Below are 20,292 nucleotides of genomic sequence, written 5' to 3' on the forward strand. Positions count from 1 at the left end.
TTGTGTTGTGGTAAAGTGTAGGCTTTTAGTGTCCCCATTACCCAAATACTGAACATTGTGCCCGACAGGTAGTTTTTCAGCCCTCACCACCCTCCCACCTTTTGTAGTCTCCAGTGTCCATTATTCTACTTGGTATGTCCACGTGTACCCGTTGTCAAGCCCCCACTCATAAGCGAGAACATGTAGTATTTGACTTTCTGTTTCTGAGTCATTTCACTGAGGATAATGGCCTCCAGTTCCATACACATTGCTGCAAAAGACAGGATTTCATTCTTATTTATGGCTGAGTAGTGTTCCATGTATATAGATATTCCACATCTTCTTTTTTTTTTAATTTTTTTATTTTAAGTTCTGGGATACATGTGCAGAATGTGCAGGTTTGTTTTTTTTTTTTTTTTTTTTTTTTTTTTTTTTTTTTTTGAGACGGAGTCTCTCTCTGTTGCCCAGGCTGGAGTGCAGTGGCGCGATCTCGGCTCACTGCAAGCTCCGCCTCCCGGGTTCCCGCCATTCTCCTGCCTCAGCCTCCCGAGTAGCTGGGACTACAGGCGCCCGCCACCGCGCCCGGCTAATTTTTTTTTTTGTATTTTTAGTAGAGATGGGGTTTCACTGTGGTCTCGATCTCCTGACCTTGTGATCCGCCCGCCTCGGCCTCCCAAAGTGCTGGGATTACAGGCTTGAGCCACCGCGCCCGGCCGAATGTGCAGGTTTGTTATGTAGGTTTATATGTGCCATGGTGGTTTGCTGCACCCATCAACCCATCATCTAGGTTTTAAGCCCTGCATGCATTAGGTATTTGTCCTAATGCTTTCCCTTCCCTTGCCCCGCAACCCTCAACAGGCCACGGTGTGTGTTGTTCCCCTCCCTGTGTCCATGAATATACACTACATTTTCTTTATCCAATCCTCTGTTGATGGACATTGAGGTTGATTCCATATCTTCACTATTGTGAATAGTGCTGTGACAGACATACAAGTGCAGGTATCTTTTGGATGTAATATTTATTTCTCTTTGGGTGTTTACCCAGTAGTGGCGTTGCTGGATCAAATGGTAGTTCCATTCTTAGTTCTTTGAGAAATCACCATACTGTTTTCCATAAAGGTTGTGCCGATTTACATTCCTACCAACAGCGTATGGGCATTCCTTTCTCTCCACATTCTCACCAAAAATCTGTGGTTTTTAGACTTTTTAATAATGGTCATTCCGCTGGTGTGAGATGGTATCTCATTGTGGTTCAGATTTGCATTTTTCTGATGATTAGTGATGGTGAGCATTTTTCATATGTTGGACTAAGTGTATGTGTGTTTTTGAGAAATGTTTATTCATGTCCTTTGCCCACTTTTTAATGTTTTTTTTTTTTTTTCTTGTCAAGTTCCTTATAGATTCTGGACATTAGACCTTTCTTTAGACATACTTTAAAAATATTTTTCACATCCTGCGGGTTGTCTGTTTACTGTTGTTTCTTTTGTTGTGCAGAAGCTTTTTAGTTTAAGTCCCATTTTTATATTTTTGTTTTTACTGCATTTGCTTTTGAGGACTTAGTCATAAATCCTTTGCCTAGGCCAATGGCCAAAAGAGTTTTTCCTAGGTTTTCTTCTAGGATTTTTATATTTGCATGTTTTACATTTGGGCCTTGAATTCATTGTGAGTTAATTTTTTTTATATGGCGAAAAGTATGGGTCCAGTTTCATTCTTCAGCATATGGCTATCCAATTTTGCCAGCACCATTGATTGAATAGGGTGTCATTTCCCCAGTGTATATTTTTGACTTTGTTGAAGATCAGTTAGTTGTAGGAATGTGACTTTATTTCTGGGTTCTCTGTTCTGTACCATTGACGTATGTGTCCATTTTTATACCAGTACTGTGCTGTTTTGGTTACTATGGCCTTGTAATATAATTTGAAGTCAGGTAATATGATGCCTCCAGCTTCGTTCTTTTTGCTCAGGATTGCTTTGGGCTATTTGGGCTCTTTTTTGGTTCCATATGAATTTTAGGATTTTTTTCCTAATTCTGTGAAAAATGACATTGGTCATTTGGTAGGGATTGCAATGAATCTGTAGATTGCTTTGGGCAGTATGGTCATTTTAACAACGTTAGTTCTTCAAATCCATGAGCATGGGATGTTTTTCCATTTGTTTGTGTTGTCTACAATTTCTTTCATCAGTGTTTTGTAGTTCTCCTGATAGACATCTTTCACCTCCTTGGTGAAATATATTCCTAGGGTTTTGTTTTTGTTTTTGTTTTTGTCCTTGTCTTAGCTTTTTTAAGTGGGATTGCCTTCTTGATTTGGTCCTTGACTAGATAGTTATTGGTGTTTAGGAATGCTACTGATTTCTAAACATTCATTTTGTAGCCTGAAACTTTACTGAATTCATTTATTAAGTCTAAGAGTTTTTTGGTCAAATATTTAGTGTTTATTTTCTAGATATAAGATTATATCATCAGCAGAAATATTTGACTTCCTCTTTTCCAATCTGGATGCCTTTTGTTTTCTCTTCGCTGGTTGCACTGGTGAGGACTTCCAATACTACATTGAGTAAGAGTGGTAAAAGTGGGTATTCTTGTCTTGTTCCAATTCTTTTTTTTTTTTTTTTTTTTTTTTTTTTTTGAGAGGGAGTCTTGCTCTGTCGCCCAGGCTGGAGTGCAGTGGCGCGATCTCGGCTCACTGCAAGCTCCGCCTCCTGGGTTCAGGCCATTCTCCTGCCTCAGCCTCCCGAGTAGCTGGGACTACAGGCGCCCACCACCGTGCCCGGCTAATTTTTTGTATTTTTAGAGATGGGGTTTCACTGTGGTCTCGATCTCCTGACCTTGTGATCCGCCCGCCTCGGCCTCCCAAAGTGCGTCTTGTTCCATTTCTTAGAGGGAATTCTTTCAACTTTTTTCAAGGATGATGTTGGCTGTGAGTTAGTTGTATATAGCCTTTATTATTTGAGGTATGTTCCTTGTATGCGTAGTTTGCTAAATTATATCATGAAGGGATGCAGAATTTTATCAAATGATTTTTCTGCATCTATTAAGATGATCATATGGTTTTTGTCCTTATTTCTGTTTATGTGATGCATCACATTTATTGATTTGTGTATATTGAAGCATCCTTTCATTCCTGGAATAAATCCCACCTGATGGTGGTCTATTATCTCTTTGATGTGCTGTTGGATTCAATTTGCTAGTATTTTTTTGAGAATTTTTATGCCTATGTCCATCTAGGATATTAGCCTGTAGTTTTCTTTTTTCATTGTGTCCTTGTCTGGTTTTGGTATTAGGGTGATACTGACCTCATAGAATGAGTAAGGGAGAATTACCTCCTCCTCAATTTTTTGAAATAGTTTCAGGAGGATTAATATTAGTTTTTTGTGTGCTTGTTAGAATTAAGCTATGAATCCATCTTTGGATTTATGGTCCTGGGCTTTTTGGTGGCAGTTTGGGGGGGGGGGGATATTTTGTATTACTTATTCAGTCTCTCTACTTATTAGGGGTCTACTGTTCAAACGTTCTACCATTCCTGTTTCAATTTCAGGAGGTTGCATGCTTCCAGGAATTTATCCATTTGTTCTAGATTTTTTAGTTTGTGATTGTATAGTTGTTCATAATAGTCTGGTGATCTTTTGTATTTCTGAAATATCATTTGTAATGTCTCCTTTTTCATTTCTGATTGTATTTATTTGGATCTTCCCTCTTCTTGGTTAGTTTAGCTAGTGATTTATCAATTTTGTTTATCTTTTTGAAGAACCAACTTTTTCTTTTGTTAATCTTTTGTATTGTTCTTTTGGTCCCCATTTCATTTAGTTCTGCTCTGATTTTTGTTACTTCTTTTCTGTTTTGTTGTTCATACTAGAATCCTTAGTCTCACCAAGATCTTTGTTATTTCTCTTCTTCTGTTAACTTTGGGTTTTTTTGGTTCTTCTTTTTCTAGTTTCTTGGGGTGTGATGTTAGGTTGTTAATTTGTGATCTTTCTACCTTTGTGATGTAGGCATTCAATGCTATTAATTTCCCTCTTAGCACTGCTTTTGCTGTATCCCATAGGTTCAGGTATGTTGTTTTTTCATTTTCATTCATTTGGATTTTTTAAAATTTTCGTTTTAATTTCTTTGTTGAGCCAGTGGTTGTTCAAGAGCATGCCGTTTAATTTCCATGTATTTGGATAGTTTCAAAAGTTTGTCTTGGTATTGATTTCTAGCCTTACTCCTCTGTGATCTGAGAAAATACTTGATGTAATTTCAGGTATTTTAATGTGTTAAGACTTGTTTTGTGGGCTAGCTTGTGGTCTGTCTTGGAGAATGTTCCATGTGCTGGTGAAAAGAATGTATATTCTTTAGTCGTTGGGTAGAATTTCTGTAAATGTCTATTAAGTCCATTTGGCCTAAAGTCCAATTTAAGTCCAGTGTTTCTTTGTTAATTTTCTGTCTCAGTGATCTGTCTAGTACTGTCGGTAGGGTGTTACCAAGACCCCACTATTATTGTATTGTTGTCTGTTTCTTTCATTAGGTCCGGTATTACTTGTTTTGTATATTTGAATTCTCCAATATTGGTTGTGTATATATTTAGGATTATTACATCCTCTGGCTGAATTGCTCCCTTTGTCGTTATATGATGACCTTTTTTGTCTTTTTTTACTGTTTTATGTGATATGTCTTTTTTATCTGATATAAGTATAGCTATTCCTGCTCACTTTTGGTTTCTGTTTGTATGGAATATCTTTTTCCACTCCTTTACTTTCAGTCTATTTGTGTCTTTATGGGTAGGATAAGTTTTTTGTAGGCAACATATAGTTGGATCATGTTTCTTTATCCATTCTGACAATCTGTATCTTTTAGGTAGAGCATTTAATCCATTTATATTCAGGGTTAGTATTGATATGTGAGGCTTTGTTCCTGTCACATTGTTGATTGTTTTCAAGTTGTTTTATAAATTGTTTGTTTCTTTTTCTGTCTTTGTGGTTTGGTGAAATTCTGTGGTGTTGCCATTTGATTCCTTTCTCTTCCTCCTTTGTATAATTGTTTTATATGAACTGTGAGTTTTCTACTTTCATGATTTTTTGTGACAGTGAATATTGACCTTTAATTTTTACATTTAAGACCTCATTGAACATTTCCTATAGGATTGCTCTAGTGGTGGCAAATCCCTTAGTGTTTGCTTGTCAGGGAAGGACTTTATCCTTAATTTATAAAGCTTACTTTGGCAGAATACAAAATTCTTGGCTGACAGGTTTTTTTTTCTTTCAGCACTTTGAAAATGCCATCACATTCTCTTCTAACCTGTAAGGTTTCTGTGAAAAGTCTTCTGTTAGTCTGAGGGTTTTCCTTTGTATATGACTCCCTGCTTTTCTGTTGCTAATTTTAAAATCCTTTATTTCACTTTTATATTAAACATTCTTAATATAATATGCTATAATGATATTCTTTTTGCAATATATTTGCCTGAAGATTTCTGGGCCTCCTGTAAATGGATGTCTAACTCTCTTGATAGACTTCGGAAATTTTCATCAATTACTTTCTCACATATGTTTTCTAAACTTTTTGATCTCTTTCCCCCTTGGTAATATCAACGATTCATAAGTTTAACTTTTTTCTCTCTTTTTCCCCTTGGTAATATCAACAATACATAAGTTTGGTCGCTTTATATACTCCCACACATCTCAAAGTCTTTGTTCATTCTTTTTATTCTTTTTTCCTTATTTTTGTCTGACTGGATTATTTCAAAAGACCTGTCTTCAAGTTCTGAGATTCTTTCTTCTGCTTGTTGTAGTCTATCATTGAAATTTTCTAATGTATTTTGTATTTCCTTCAATTAATTTTTTAGTTTCAGAATTCTGCTTGGCTTTTTTGTTTTTGTTTTTGTTTTTGAGACAGGGTCTAACTCTGTCACTCAAGCTGAAGTGCAGTAGTGTGATCACAGCTCACTGCAGCCTTGACCTTCCAGGCTCCAGCAATCCTCCCACCTCAGCCTCCCTAGTAGCTGGGACCACAGGCGCATGCTACCTTACCCAATTAACTTTTTATTTTTTGTAAAGACAGGGTCTCACTATGTTGCGCAGGCTGGTCTCAAATTCCTGGGCTCAAGCAATCCTCCTGCTGGCCTCCCAAAGTGCTAGAATTAAAGGCATGAACCACTGTACCTGGGCTTTGGCTTTTTTTTTTTTTTTTTTTTAAGATGTCTGTCTCCTTAGAAATTTCTTATTTATATCCTACATTGATTTTTACATTTCTTTGTGTTGGTTTTCAGATTTCTCTTGCATCTCATTGAGCTTCTTTAAGAATAACATTTTGAATTCTTTACCTGGCATTTCAAGGAATTCTTTTTGATTGGGATCTGTTGCCAGACAATTGTGGTCCTTTGGTGGCATCATATTTCCCTGCTTTTTCATATTTCCTGTGTCCTTCCTTGGATTTCTGCACATCTGGTGTCGCAGTCACTTGTTCTAATTGTTTGAAATTGGTTTTGTAGGGGAGAATGTTCTCTGAGGATGTATATATGTTGTTGATTAAGATACTTTGGCTTTGATTTTGAGTCCCTGTGGTAGTGTGATCTTTGTATGAATTTGTCAGCAGGGCATAGGATCAGTGGTCTCTATAATCACATCCTCAGTGATTTAGGGTACCATTATTAGTTGAAGTGGTGGTAAAGTTTAGCTGGAGATTTACATGCAAACTAAGCCAGTCTTTGGGCCCCAGTAGTGGCAGCATAGAATGAGCAGCATAGAAGGTGGGAAGCTGCTGTCAATCTCAGGTCAACCCCCTTCCCAGCAACTCCCTCAGATCTCACTCGAGAGGAGATGCTCCCTGGACCAGCGCCTCTCTGCCTGTCCTGCTCATTCCTCCAGCTTCTGCCTCCAAGCTCCCCATAGCCACACTGTCCACAGAACACTTCCTGCAGCTGTGTGAATGATGGCCCAACAGTTTATCCTCCCCTCCTTCAGCCTGCACAGAGCAGAGTCTCCCTGGCCAAAGGAATAAGCTAGACAAGTACCCCATCCCGGTGTCTGCTCCTTCCCACCACCAGCTGAGCCCCTGCCCCTGCTGCGGAATAGGGCAAGCATCCACTCAGAATGCAAATGTCCCACAGCCTTTCATGTGGGGAGGGCAGAGGGTGAGTACAGATGAGAGGCCCGAGGAAGCTCTGCAACACCACCCTCTGCCCTTGTCTGCAGTCATGGCCTCTCATTGTGCTTTGAATAAAATAACCTCCAAGGCCTCAGCGTGATCTGCCCTGTCTCCCACTGTCCTCTCCTGGCCCACGAGACTTCAGCCCCTCAACCTGCCTTCTCTGCCTCGGAACTCAAGCTCTGGACTGTCCACAGGCTGCATTCTTGCCAGACTCTTCCACCTCCCCTGCTCTTTCCAAGTCTTCACCCTTTTCACCTATCAATCCTCGTCTTAAAATATGTCCTCCTCAGCTGTGCATCTTCCTTTTTTTTTTTTTTTTTTTTTTTTTTTTTTCCTGAGACAGAGTCTTGCTCTGTTGCCCAGGCTAGAGTGCAGTGGCACCATCTTGGCTCACTGCAACCTTGGCCTTCTGGGTTCAAACGATTCTCCTGCCTCAGCCTCCCTAGTAGCTGGGACTACAGGCATGCGCCACCACACCTAGCTAATTTTTGTATCTTTAGTAGAGACGGGGATTTGCCATGTTGGCCAGGCTGCTCTCGAACTCCTGGCCTCAAGTGATCCACTTGCCTCAGCCTCCCAAAGTGCTGGGATTACAAGAGTGAGCCACCGTGCCTGGCCAGCATATGTCTTTTCTTTTTTTTTTCTTTCTTTTTTTTTTTTTTGAGACACAGTCTTGCTTTGTTGTCCAGGCTGGAGCGTAGTAGCGCAATCTTGGCTCACTGCAACCTCTGCCTCCTGGGTTTAAGCGATTCTCCTGCCTCAGCCTCATGAGTAGCTGGGATTACAGGCATGTGCCTCCACATCCAGCTGTATTTTTTGTATTTTTTTTTTTTTTAAGGAGGGGGGTTTCACCATGTTGGCCAGGCTGTTCTCAAACTCCTGACCTCAAGTGATCCACACGCCTCAGCTTCCCAAAGTATTGGGATTACAGGCATGAGCCACCATACCTGGCCCCTCGACTGCATCTTTCTGCAGTAAGCTCCTTGGTGTTTCCTTGTTCCTTCCCCAGAAAGCACAGATTGCAATTCATAATTTATATTTCTTTATACATCTGTCTGCTTGCTCTCATGCATGCACTCTCTCTCTCCCCCCATCTGCCTCCCTCCCTCTCCCCCTCCCTCTCCCTCCCTCCCTGCCTCCCTCTTCCTCCCTCCCTGCCTCCCTCTTCCTCCCTCCCTGCCTCCCTCTTCCTCCCTCCCTGCCTCCCTCTCCCTCTCCACCTATATTTGATTTTTAATTGCCTGAAAGCAGGCATTATGGCTATCTTGTTCCCCAGTATATATGATACTTAGCACATCATAATCGTTCAATAAATACTTGTGCCTGAATTAATGCATGCATGAATGAATGCATTTCTCTTGGCTTTTCTGTCTGAGGGCACAATCTAAGCATGTGCATGATTGAATTTTAGGCTCCCTGAGACAGAAGTGGAATCTGGTTCATCTTTGTATTTCCCCCAGGATTTAGCATAGCTCTTGGCCCATAATGGGTACACAACCAAGGATCAAACCTAAAGGACATTAGTCCAATATGCCATGGCCACCCAAGACCTTATCAGGTCCAGTCCAGCATCCTGTGCCATGAGAGTCCCCAGGGGCCAGCCATAGGAGGAAAGTTACTTGGTCTTAATTAAACAATTAAAGATAATGTAAGATAATGTACGTTCCAATGTGGCCTTAAAGCTAAGGCTGGTTCAGTCATTGACACCTTGACCCATATTCTGTTTTAACCCATTTCTATCCCATTCAGTCATTTTGTGGTAGGTCTACTGGACACCAGGTAGTGTGCTAGCACCTTATTACTCAAAATGTGGTCTACAGACCAGCAGTTACCACCATCACCCAGGAGCTCATTAGAAATACAGATTCTCCAACCTTACCCCAGAGTTAGGGTCAGAATCTGTGGTCTAGCAAAATCCAGGTGATTTGCATGTATGTTGAAGTTTGAGAAGCACCAGGCTAGCAAAAGATAAACCTAGGTCTAGCCTCATGGAGCTTAAGGCAGACACTTGACAAATGGATGGCAGTGGCTATGTGTTGACTCTTCTAAGAGAGGATACTATGGGAGCTTTAGATCACCAAGAAGATCAAAGCAGTTCTTGTAAACCATCTTAAATGTTCTTCAGCTTTGTCCTGAGAGCAACAGAAAGCCTGGAAAAAGGGGTTTACAGCAAGGGTGGGGGTGAAGGAATTGGCCTGTCCCCGCTTGAGGATAGCATTAACTTTTATTTACAGTAGGAATAACCTTTGTAATTCATGATTACATAATTGCAATGACACTTTCTTGTCTTAAGCCACACTTGAGTCTCTGAGGAGGCAGCCTCATCCTAGGTGAGCAGGTCAGTGTAGGATGCTGAAGTCCAGGCAGGTCTAGGCTCAGCCTTTGCCTGTCCGGAAGGAGTCCCCATCTGTTGGGTGCAACCTCACTCTGAACCCCTGTCCCTTCCTGCCATGTGGTCCTTCTGCTGGGAACTGTAGTACAGTGCTATCTCTGTCATTTCCTCAGTTTCCAAATGTACATCACAGATAGTCAACGTTGAATTAGGGTTCTTAAAATATATCATGCCTGGCTCAATTCTCCCAACAGCTTCTGGAAGCTAAGTGTGGAATTGTGGTAAGACTACAGTCAGAGCTGGGTTCAAGTCCTAACTCAACCACTTGCTTGCTGCATGACCTTGGGCAAGTGTTTTAACATCTCTGAACTTTTCTTCAACTGTGACTTCCTGCCACATAAGGATATTGTGAGGTCTGAGTATAAAATGAGTGCTTTGTTTATTAAACACATATTTATTGAATACCTACTATGTATCAGCTCTGTAAACAGCCACAGGGGGGATCCAATGGTGGGCAATTTTAGACAAGAATCCTGCCAACATGAAATGTATCAGTCCAATGGAGAAAAAATGTCATTAATTTGATAATCAAATAAATATTAAATGACAAATATAGTCATGCTTTGAAGTGGGGGAGGGAGGTTCTAAGAGTAAAAGAGGGACCCAATCCAGCCTGGAAAGTCAGGGAGGCTTCTCTGAAAAGGTGAGAATTTGTACAGTGTCTCTTTCTCAGGTGTTGTCACTCCGCGCCTCTTTCAGGTACCTGGAAGGAAACCACCTAACAGCCGTGCCCAGAGAGCTGTCCGCCCTCCGACACCTGACGCTTATGTAAGGAGCCCAGTATTGGGTGGGGTGTTTATTTTTCCCTCCTGGGGTCGCTCAGGAAACTGAGGTGGATGGTGAGAGGAAACAGAGCTGCAGGCTGATGCAAGTGGTAATTGAAAGATGCCTATGTCTGCTGAGGAGGACCAGAAGCCAGCCTACAAAGGGAGAGTGGGAGTTCTTGCAGAATGAAAGAGCGTTACCCTTGGGAAAGTAGGAGACCTACTGAGAAAAGGTGAAAGGACACCATCTCTCTGTGGGCTGGATTCCTATAAACTCCTGAAACCAGCCGCTAGATAAGGATTTCTCAACCTCGGAACTATGGACATTTGGGGTTAGATAATTCTTGGTTGTTGGGAGGCTGTCATAGACATTATAGGATGTTTAACAACATCCCTGGCCTCTCCTCACTAGATGCCAGTAATACTTCCCCCAGTATTGACAACCAGAAATATCTCCAGACTTTGCCAAATGTCACTGAAGGAGCACAAGTGCCCCCAGTTGAGAACCACTGCTCTAAAGCAATGGTCCTCACCGTCAGCTGATTACAGAAATCACCTGAGCAGTTTTTGTTTTTTTTTTTTAAACTACTGATGCTCAAGCCCATGCTAGATCAATTAAATCAGAATATCTGGGCATGGAACTCAGGCATCAGAGGATTTAAAAGCTCCCCAGGTGATTCTAATGTGCAGCTAACATTGCCGCAGCTCTGAATGTTTATCCCCACAGGGAAGCTCGAGGTTGCAGCTGGCAGAGGACTGCACCCCCACCAACCTCAGTCCTCCTAAGAGAGAACCTGATAAGATGGAATAAATGAATGTCAGAAGAGAAGGGGGATAGAGGAACAGTGAAAAGAATTAATCAGGGGGAAAAGTACTAAAACAAGGAGAGATTGTTATTATATTTATCATATTTTGTTGGTACAGTGAAATGGCTGAATAGTCATGTAACTGAATGATTGACTATCTGCATAAGTGAAAAGATGGATAAATGTATGACAATTGCTTGAATGATTGAATAAGTGTTTGAATGGAAAATGACCATTTGGATGAATGAGTGGGTGGATAAGTGGGTGGATGGATGGTGGGAGGGAGAAAAGGAGGGTGGGATGGATGGATGGGTGGGCAGGCAGGCAGGTGAGTGTGTGGGATAAATATGATAAATAGATGAGGGGTAGATGGGTGAGTGGGTGGGTGGGTAGGTAGATGGATGGATGGATGGATGGATGGATGGATGGATGGATGGGTGGGTGGGCAAGCGGATGGGTGAGTGGGAGAGTAGATAAATAGGCCAGCAGCGGGATGGATAGATGAATGAGTGAATTAATGAATAGGTGGGTGGATGGGTGGATGGGTAGATGGGTGGGTGGATGGCAGGTATGTGATACTTGGGAATGGCCTCCTACAGATGCAACTAAGACAAAAGCATGACCCCTCTGTTTTACTTTTCCTAGTGACCTGAGCAACAACAGCATCAGCATGCTGACCAACTACACCTTCAGCAACATGTCTCACCTCTCCACTCTGTGAGTATGCTGAGATGCTGTTTACCATGCCCGTGGGCCCAGCAGGAGATGGTCACTCTTTCCCTCCCTCCCAGCAGGACTGGGTTCTCTGCCCTAATGACCCTCAGGCCTATGGCTGCCCTAGCATAAGATAGACCTTAATCATCAGAAGGAAGATAAAGTAGGAAGCCTTCCACTGTCCAGGCAATTAGAGAGGAACTAGAACCTCATCGCTTCTGAAGAAGGCTGTCTTAGGAGTACCTTTTGTGGTTTGTGAATTTTCTTTCCCAGTAAATGGTTTTCCTACACAATTATATTTTGCTCAGACCCATTTATTTCCCATTAGCTTTGCACATTGTGAGCACTCATCACTGGACAGGAGAGAGAGGTGATGGACAAGCTGGTTAGAAAACCAGCCTGCAACAGAACCTGAGTAAACTGAGGAAATAAAGCCAGTGCACTTCCTGGATTGGTGACGAGGTTTCTTGTCCCTTTAGGGGATGTTCTGTCAATATATCCACATTAAAAAGATAAACCATTTGCTTTGGTTCACAACGTGAACAGTGCATCTATGCATGGTAGAGAGTAGAAAGACACAACAGGGCACGTGCCTCCTTTTCCACAGGATCCTGAGCTACAACCGGCTGAGGTGCATCCCCATCCATGCCTTCAACGGGCTGCGGTCCCTGCGAGTGCTGTGAGTACCCCAGCGTGCTGATTTTGACTTACACATTGCTGAGTGACAGCAGGAAGCAGACTAAGCACTCTCCTTCCCCACTCTCCTTTGCCCAAAGCCCACTCCACCAAACACACCTTCCTACCCAGTACCCTTATTTGCTCAGTGGAGTGGAGAGAGTACCCTTGAGAGTCTGCCATTCCCAGGCTCCAGCCCACTACCACTGTGGAACCTTGAGCAAATCACTCAGCCCCTTCAACTTTCTGCTTCTTTATGTGTAAAATGGGATCAATAGCACCTCCCTTGTGAGGATTAGGATATGCAGTTGTATCCTGCCCTCTAGTTTGGGCATAGTGTGTGGCCATAGCCACGTTTCGACATCATTCTGTTTACAGTCGTTTCCTCAGAGGGGCGATGCAGCATGGTGAACCTCTGCATGGAAACACAGCTCCTACCCCAGAGATCACAAGCTGGAAACCCAGGGCCCCGTCCAGCTCGCAGACAGCTATTAGTTAGCAATTGTGGGGTTGGCTCATAAAGTGTCTTTTTAAAAACACAAAGCTTAATAAGCTGTCAACATTTAAATATCGGGAGGTTTCTTGCACAAATCCCACCCTCTATATTCTTTTGGAAAATTGAGAGACCTGGCCATACCAGGGCCCTGCCTCTGCATTCCTGCATGGCTGAGCAGCCCTGCCCCTTTAAACAGAGTCGTGCAGGCTGCAGCCTCCACACCCAGCCCGCTCTCCTTGCCTGCCTGGCCCTGTCCTACACATGGGTAGCTGAGTGTCTTCTCATCCATAAAATCAGATAATTATGGTAATTGCCTCACAGGGTCTTATGAGGATTAAATGAGATACTGTAAATGAAGTACTTAGCACAGGTCTGGCACTGTAAATGCTTAAGAAATATTCACTTGTTACTATTCTTATATCATAGCTTGCTAGGGCAGGAAGGCACCCCACCACCACCCCCAACCCTAGGCCTGATTAACTCCTGATTTTTGTGCCTTCCCATCTTGCTTCTGCTTTATTAGCACATTCCTTTGAATTCCTTTGGTCCTTTGAATATCACCCTTGAATGCTATTCATGAAAACAGAGATGCCAGATACTCCGCCCCCAAACCTGTCAACTTCCTGACTTTTTAGATCATTATTACTATAATGGTGATCAACATATTTTATGGGACAGTTTTCTCCCTCTCACCTTTTGCAACACTGCTGTGAGACCAAGACAATTCTGCCCATTTTAAACATGGAGAAACCGAGGCCCAGACTGGTGAAGTCACTGGCCAAGGTCTAGCAGGTAGGAGGTTGCGGAATCCAACCTCCTGGGACCCGGGGCCCTTTCCAGAGCTCAGTAGCAATCCACAAACAGCACCCAACAAGCTAGTCCATTTCGGAGTCTCTGGGCTGATGTGAATTATTGAGGCCCACAAAACACCGGTGTCAGCGACAACTCCCGCCACATGTCATCTGCGCTGTTATTAAAAATCAATTCTCTGGGGGCAAAGAAGTGCCCGCGCTGACAGTGTGCAATCTGTTACTGTCACTTATTTATTATCCACCTTCTCTGGGGAGTTTGAGAATGGAAACATCAGCACAACCATTTCCCTGTTTCCAGTTGAACACAGCAGGAGATGGGCTCGTATCACTGGCCAGGGCTGAAGCCGGACCTGCTCCCCCTTCCTTCTCCTACCATTCCCCCTCAATCCCAACCTATTGTCTTCCATCCCAGTCTAATAGTTCTGTGCGTGGGTTCGCTGCCAGGAGGTGGGACCTGCCAATTTGAAGGAATCTGCATGCATCTGTCTGTAATTAGTGTAGTGATGGTGGGGGCAAATCAATATGTAAGAGGGAGAGAAAATGTTTGCCTGTCCATCTGTCTGTCTTTTGGGGTGGTGGGGGTGATGGGGTGAACACCACCAGCCTGGCCAGGATTTTCTCCTTCCTTGGCATCGTGTTTGCCCCAGCCCGGCGCTACTACTGCCATGAGTTCATCAGCAGCACACGTAACCATACAACACGCTGGCACTTGCTTCTTGAAATATGAATGAGTAGGCTTGCCCCAGCGTGGTGGCTCTCACCAAAGTGTAATCCCACCACTTTGGGAGGTCGAAGCAGGAGGATTGCTTGAGCCCAGGACTTCAAGACTAGTCTGGGCAACATGGCGAAACCCTGTCTCTACCAAAAAATACAAAAAATTAGCCAGGCATGGGAACATGCTCCTGTGGTCCCAGCTACTTGGGAGGCGGAAGTGGGAGAATGGTTTGAGCCTGGGAGGCGGAGTTTGCAGTGAGCTGAGATCACGCCATTGTACTCCAACGTGGGCAATAGAGCCAGACCCTGTCTCAAAAGGAAAAAAAAAAAAAAGAATTAATAGGCTTTTAGCATCATCATTTTAGAATCATGAGATTTTGTGCATAACAAGGGATCTTAGAGCACCTCAGTCCAACCATCTACCTCAGTGGGGAGCAACCGTTTTCTGCCTAAGGGCCAATTCAGGAAAAGTAAAAATGTTTATAGGCTACATTTCTTTTACAATATTTGTATCCTTTCTCCCACTAATTACACACCTAGGAATTTAGGTTAAAGAATCATCCAAAATGAGGGAAAGGTTCTGTGCATTAAAATCTTTGTTGTACTGTTTTTTTTTAACCTAAATTTTAAATATTACCTACAAGGGCCACAGTGGGGAAATGTTTAAGGAAACCATGAGGCAACCAGTCAATGAAGTGCAATTATTAAAAGAGGCAAAGACGAAAACTAGATAGCACTGTGGGGGAAGCGCTCATCGCATAGCGCTACATGGAGAAATACACCTAACTTGTATATGTGTTACAATTATAACTTGTAAACATTTATACCTATGAAGAAAGACTATAAGAGAGCAAATGAAAAAAAATGTGATAATGTTTATATAAAGTCATTTCTATAACAAATGAAGGCAAAGGTAAAGATGAATGAAGACCGGGCAGGGTGGCTCACGCCTATAATCCCAGCACTTCGGGAGGCCAAGGCGGGTGGATCACCTGAAGTCAGGAGTTCAAGACCAGCCTGACCAATATGGTGAAACCCTGTCCCTACTAAAACTACAAAAATTAGCCAGGCATGGTGGTGTGTGCCTGTAGTCCTAGCTACTCGGGAGGCTGAGGTGGGAGGATCAATTGAGGCAGGCAGGTGGAGGCTGCAGTGAGCAGTGATTGAGCCACTGCACTCCAGCCTGGATAACACAGAGCAAGACCTTGTTTCAAAAAAAATAATAAATCAATAAAGATGAATGAAGATGGCAACATAGATGGTAACATATTTACAACTGAGGGAGCTAGAAGAAAGATTGGCTTTTTAAAATCAAGAATTACATTATCTACAACTGCATTTGAACATTTATATATTCTTTCCTCATTTCTGAGGGGTTTCATTCTTTTAATTAAACTTTCAGAAATGACCAGAGACCCAGAGATGTTGGGTGTTTGCAGCAGGAAAAAGAATGAGCGTCAAGGTTTAGTTTTGGAGTAGACAAAGGCCAAAAAGCGATCTGGAAAGCAGGAAGAGAAAATTGACATTTAAGAGAGAGAGGGAGTGTGTGTGTGTGTGTGCGTGCGTGCGTGCGTGTGTGTCTGTGTATGGGTGGATATGAATACATTTCAGGACAGCACAACAGGAGGGTGGTCGTTTAGCCCTGAGTACAAAACATTGTGTGAAAAATGCTTTTTCTACTTGGCTCCGAATCTGAAAATAGCAAAAAGAGAACATTCTTGTGGACATCCTCATCCTTCTTAGGGGATCCATGCATCCCCTGATCTTTGCCCCACACCAAGTCACATGCCTTGTATGTGTGTGGTCCCAACTGTCTTGCCCCAGGCACAGGAGGGCCACCTGGAATCCGTTAGCTCTGGCAGGCAGTTTCAGTGTGTGCCCATGAAGGAGCCAGTGGGATTATCATTCAGCATCCTTTATCGTTCACCATCCTCAGTATTTTTAGCTCCTAGTCCCTGAAGTGAGAATTGTGCTGTTGATACACATGGGGCTGTTCATCACTGCTCTACTAATTGCCTGAATTCTCCTTAAAACATCCATGGAAAGAAGCCCTTTGCTTGATTACCTTCTGAGACAAAGAGCTCACTCCCTTACCAGGCAACTCTATTCCACTTTTGACCAGCTATTAGAGCATCAGAAAAATTCTTCTGCTGAGCCGGAGGGTGACTCACTGTGGCCTCCCAACCATGGGCGAGGGCTGGCACTTTGACATCTCTAAAATAAAAATCAATAAACAAAAGTTTAACTGCAGAATTTAGGATTGAAGAGTGAATAATGAAAATTTTTCTGTCCAAACATTTCATGTATAAGAAGAAAAGACAGGCCAGGCACAGTGGCTCACACCTGTAATCCCAGCACTTTGGGAAACCGAGGCGGGTGGATCATGAGGTCAGGAGATGGAGACCATCCTGGCTAACATGGTGAAACCCCATCTCCACTGAAAATACAAAAAATTAGCCGGGCGTGGTGGCGGCGCCTGTAGTCCAATTAGTCGGGAGGCTGAGGCAGGAGAATGGCGTGAACCTGGGAGGCGGAGTTTGCAGTGAGCCGAGATAGCACCACTGCACTCCAGACTGGGCCACAGAGCGAGTTTCAGTCTCAAAAAAAAAAAAAAAGAAAAGACAGATTCAGAGAGGTTTAGTGACTTGTTCAAGATCACTCATCCTCTCCTGAATACTGGCTATGGGTTAGTTGCTGTGCTTAACTCTGAAGGGGGAAAGAAAACAGAATGTGAATGAGACACAATTGCTGCCCTCAGGGAACTCTTGGTCTAGAAGGAGAAGTTAAGTAAATAAGCAACTACAATACAGGGTGATACCTGAGAGAAGAGCCATGGGGATGCAAGTGAGAGGCACACAACCCAGTCTTAGCCACCCAAAAGGCTTTCTGAAAGGAAGGTTAATAATCACCACTGACATTCATCAAACCGTGGCTATGCGCTGCGCACAGGGCTAAGTGCTTTGGTTATGTTATCTTAGTCACCTTCTACCTTGTGAAGGATACACCACTGTTATCCCCATTTCACAGATCAGTACATAGAGTCTGAATGAGATGAAGTAACTTGCCCAAAGTGATGCAATCAGTAGGTAGTCAAGTTGGAATTTAAACCCGAGACTATTTGTTTTCAGAATCACTCTTCTTAACTTGTGCTTTCAGGAAGGACTGAGGCTGAGAAACCAGAGGGGGTTACCTAAGTAGGGATGGGAGGGAAGAACATTCTAGGCCGGGAGAACATAAATGTCCTGGACAGGGGCCCTGAAGTCAGGAAAGGCATATCACCGGGGGAATCACAAGAAGCCACAGGGGTGGCTGCAACGTGGCTTCTGGGGGCAGGAGTGGGAAGAGATGCTGCCGAGTGGCCCCAAGGCACAGGCAGAACCAAGGCTGGGACTCACCTCTGGGCTCCTAGCCCAGTGCTCTTTCTACCACATTCTACCTGCTTCCCCATCGCAGACTAGCATCTGTTTTTATCTGCACCCGTTTCAGACTGGAGGGAGCTGGCCTGTGTAAAAATGAGGTGATTTCCTCCTCACCCAGAGAGGCCTCTGATGGGAATTGAGGAGTGGGGTGAAATGGAAGACGCAGAGAGAAAGGGGACAGGCACCGACCACTCTGCCAAAATGCAGTGTCTCCTCTGCAGTCCTGGAATCAGGTCACAGGACTCACCATGGCCTTTGACATACAAGCCGCGCACTTTCAGGCTTCTACCTTATGTGGGTAACTCCCAGAGGACTGGCCCCAAAATCCACTCAAAAACATAGAGGAGGAGTCATGACAATGATAACAATCGTCATAGCTGATGTGACTGAGTGCTTCTGAACCCCTGGCATCCAGTCTTTCAATCCTCACAGCTAGCTTATGAAGTAGTATATTTCCTCCTGGGCAAAGAGGAAGAAAATCTGCTCAAACCACCTTAAGCATAAAGAGAATGTATCAACTCAGATAACTGAAGAATGCACTGGAAGATACCGGGCTCTAGGGCTGGATGCAGGCACTGCAATGATACTGTCAGAATGTGTCTGTAATCCCAGCACTTTGGGAGGCTGAGGCGGGCAGATCCTGAGGTCAAGAGATGGAGACTATCCTGGCCAACAGGGTGAAACACTGTCTCTACTAAAAAAATAAATAAATAAATAAAATACGAAAATTAACTGGGCCTAGTGGGCGCACACCTATAGTCCCAGCTACTCAGGAGGCTGAGGCAGAAGAATCGCTTGAACCCAGGTAGTGGAGGTTGCAGTGAGCTGAGATCATGCCACTGCACTCCAGCTTGGCAACAGAGTGAGACTGTCTGAAAAAGAAATACGTAGGCCGGGCGCAGTGGCTCACTCCTGTAATCCCAGCACTTTGGGAGGCCAAAGCAGGTGGATCACTTGTGAGGTCTGGAGTTCAAGACCAGCTTGGCCAAGATGGCAAAACCCCATTTCTACTAAAAACACAAAAATTAGGCAGGCATAGTGATGCACATCTGTAATCCCAGCTACTCAGGAGGCTGAGGCAGGAGAATCGCTTGAACCCGAGAGGCAAAAGTTGTAGTGGGCCAAGATCGTGCCACTGCACTCCAGCCTGGGCAACAAAGTGAGACTCTGTCTCAAAAAATAGTCATAAAATAAAAAATAAAAAGAAATGTGTCTCTGCCTCTCAGCCCTGTTTTCCTAAGTGGATTTCATTCTCAGGCAGTCTTTCTCTGTTTAAGACACAGAGGGTCCCGATGGGCTAAAAGTTTACATTCTAGTAGCTTAGCCACCCCACAAAATTAAACTGTTTCTGTCCTCGTCATTCCAGAGAAAGCCCCAGAAGTGTCTCTCCTCGGCTCCCTTAGGTTGCACGCTCAACCTCACACCAATCACTGTGACTCTGATTGGCCAGACCTGAGCCATAGCTTCCTACAGAGTCCAAACCACTGGGACCAAGAGGTGGGGCATGGTGATCCCCAGTAGAAAATAGAGGAACTGCTACAGAAAAGAGCATTGATACCGAGAAACCCACACCCCCTAAAAATGTCTAGTAGATGTAGTTACTAAGAATTCCTCCATTTTAGAGATGAAAAATCTGAGAAACCAAAAGATCTGAGAAACCAAAAAATCTGACAAACCAAAAGTCAGTTGTCTCAGCTCACACAGCCAGTACAGAGGAGGGATTCACACCCAGGCAGGCTGACTCCAGAGCCTTTGGTTCTTAACCCCCAGATCACCTGGGAACAGCTTAGCCCGCTCAGAAGAGAATTCACGCAGCCCTACCCACATTTAGAATGAGGATAGTTCCCACTGTTCATTGTATGAACTGTAGGACTTAGGGGTTCACAGACCCAAGGTTCAGGCAGCCCAGAACTGAGGAATGGTTGTGCCCTAATGTTGCCCTGGTGATGCCCTCATCCGCATTCTGAAATTCTTAAGTTTGCCTTTAACATCCCCTAAGGGTTAGGTGAGGAGGAGGAGTTCCAAGTGCTTGAAGATGAGTCACTGAGAGTTGACAGTTGCTTGCCAGCCCAGCCTCTGGGAGGCATCAGGGAGAAGGGGAGGAGAAAGCGGAAGGAGCACTCGTTCTTCCACTTCTCTGGCATCCTTTAGGATGGTGGTTTGACAGGCAAGAGTACTTCTTTGGGGGCCAAACCAGGATGGAGAACCTGCAGTGTAGGCAGATTTAATGAGTTGTCCTAGTAAGTTACAATCCTGTTACTCTGCAGGTTGGTTTGTTTGTTAGTTTGTGATGGAGTTTCGCTCTTGTCTCCCAGGCTGGAGTACAATGGTATGATCTGGGCTCACTGCAACCTCCGCCTCCTGGGTTCAAGCAATTCTCCTGCCTCAGCCTCCTGAG

General features: G+C 43.8%; 1 protein-coding gene across 2 annotated transcripts in view; it reads left to right on the plus strand.

The window, feature by feature from the left end:
* SLIT3 (slit guidance ligand 3) overlaps positions 1-20,292 on the plus strand; it is a 641,932-nt gene that overhangs the window by 568,609 nt on the left and 53,031 nt on the right. For both annotated transcript variants that reach the window (XM_050794632.1, XM_050794633.1), the window contains 3 exons: positions 10,194-10,262; positions 11,710-11,781; positions 12,386-12,457. In XM_050794632.1, the coding sequence (XP_050650589.1) occupies positions 10,194-10,262; positions 11,710-11,781; positions 12,386-12,457 (213 nt within the window). The remainder of the gene's footprint in view (positions 1-10,193; positions 10,263-11,709; positions 11,782-12,385; positions 12,458-20,292) is intronic.

Source organism: Macaca thibetana, chromosome 6 (genome assembly GCF_024542745.1).
Source record: "Macaca thibetana thibetana isolate TM-01 chromosome 6, ASM2454274v1, whole genome shotgun sequence".
NCBI classification, from domain to species: domain Eukaryota; kingdom Metazoa; phylum Chordata; class Mammalia; order Primates; family Cercopithecidae; genus Macaca; species Macaca thibetana.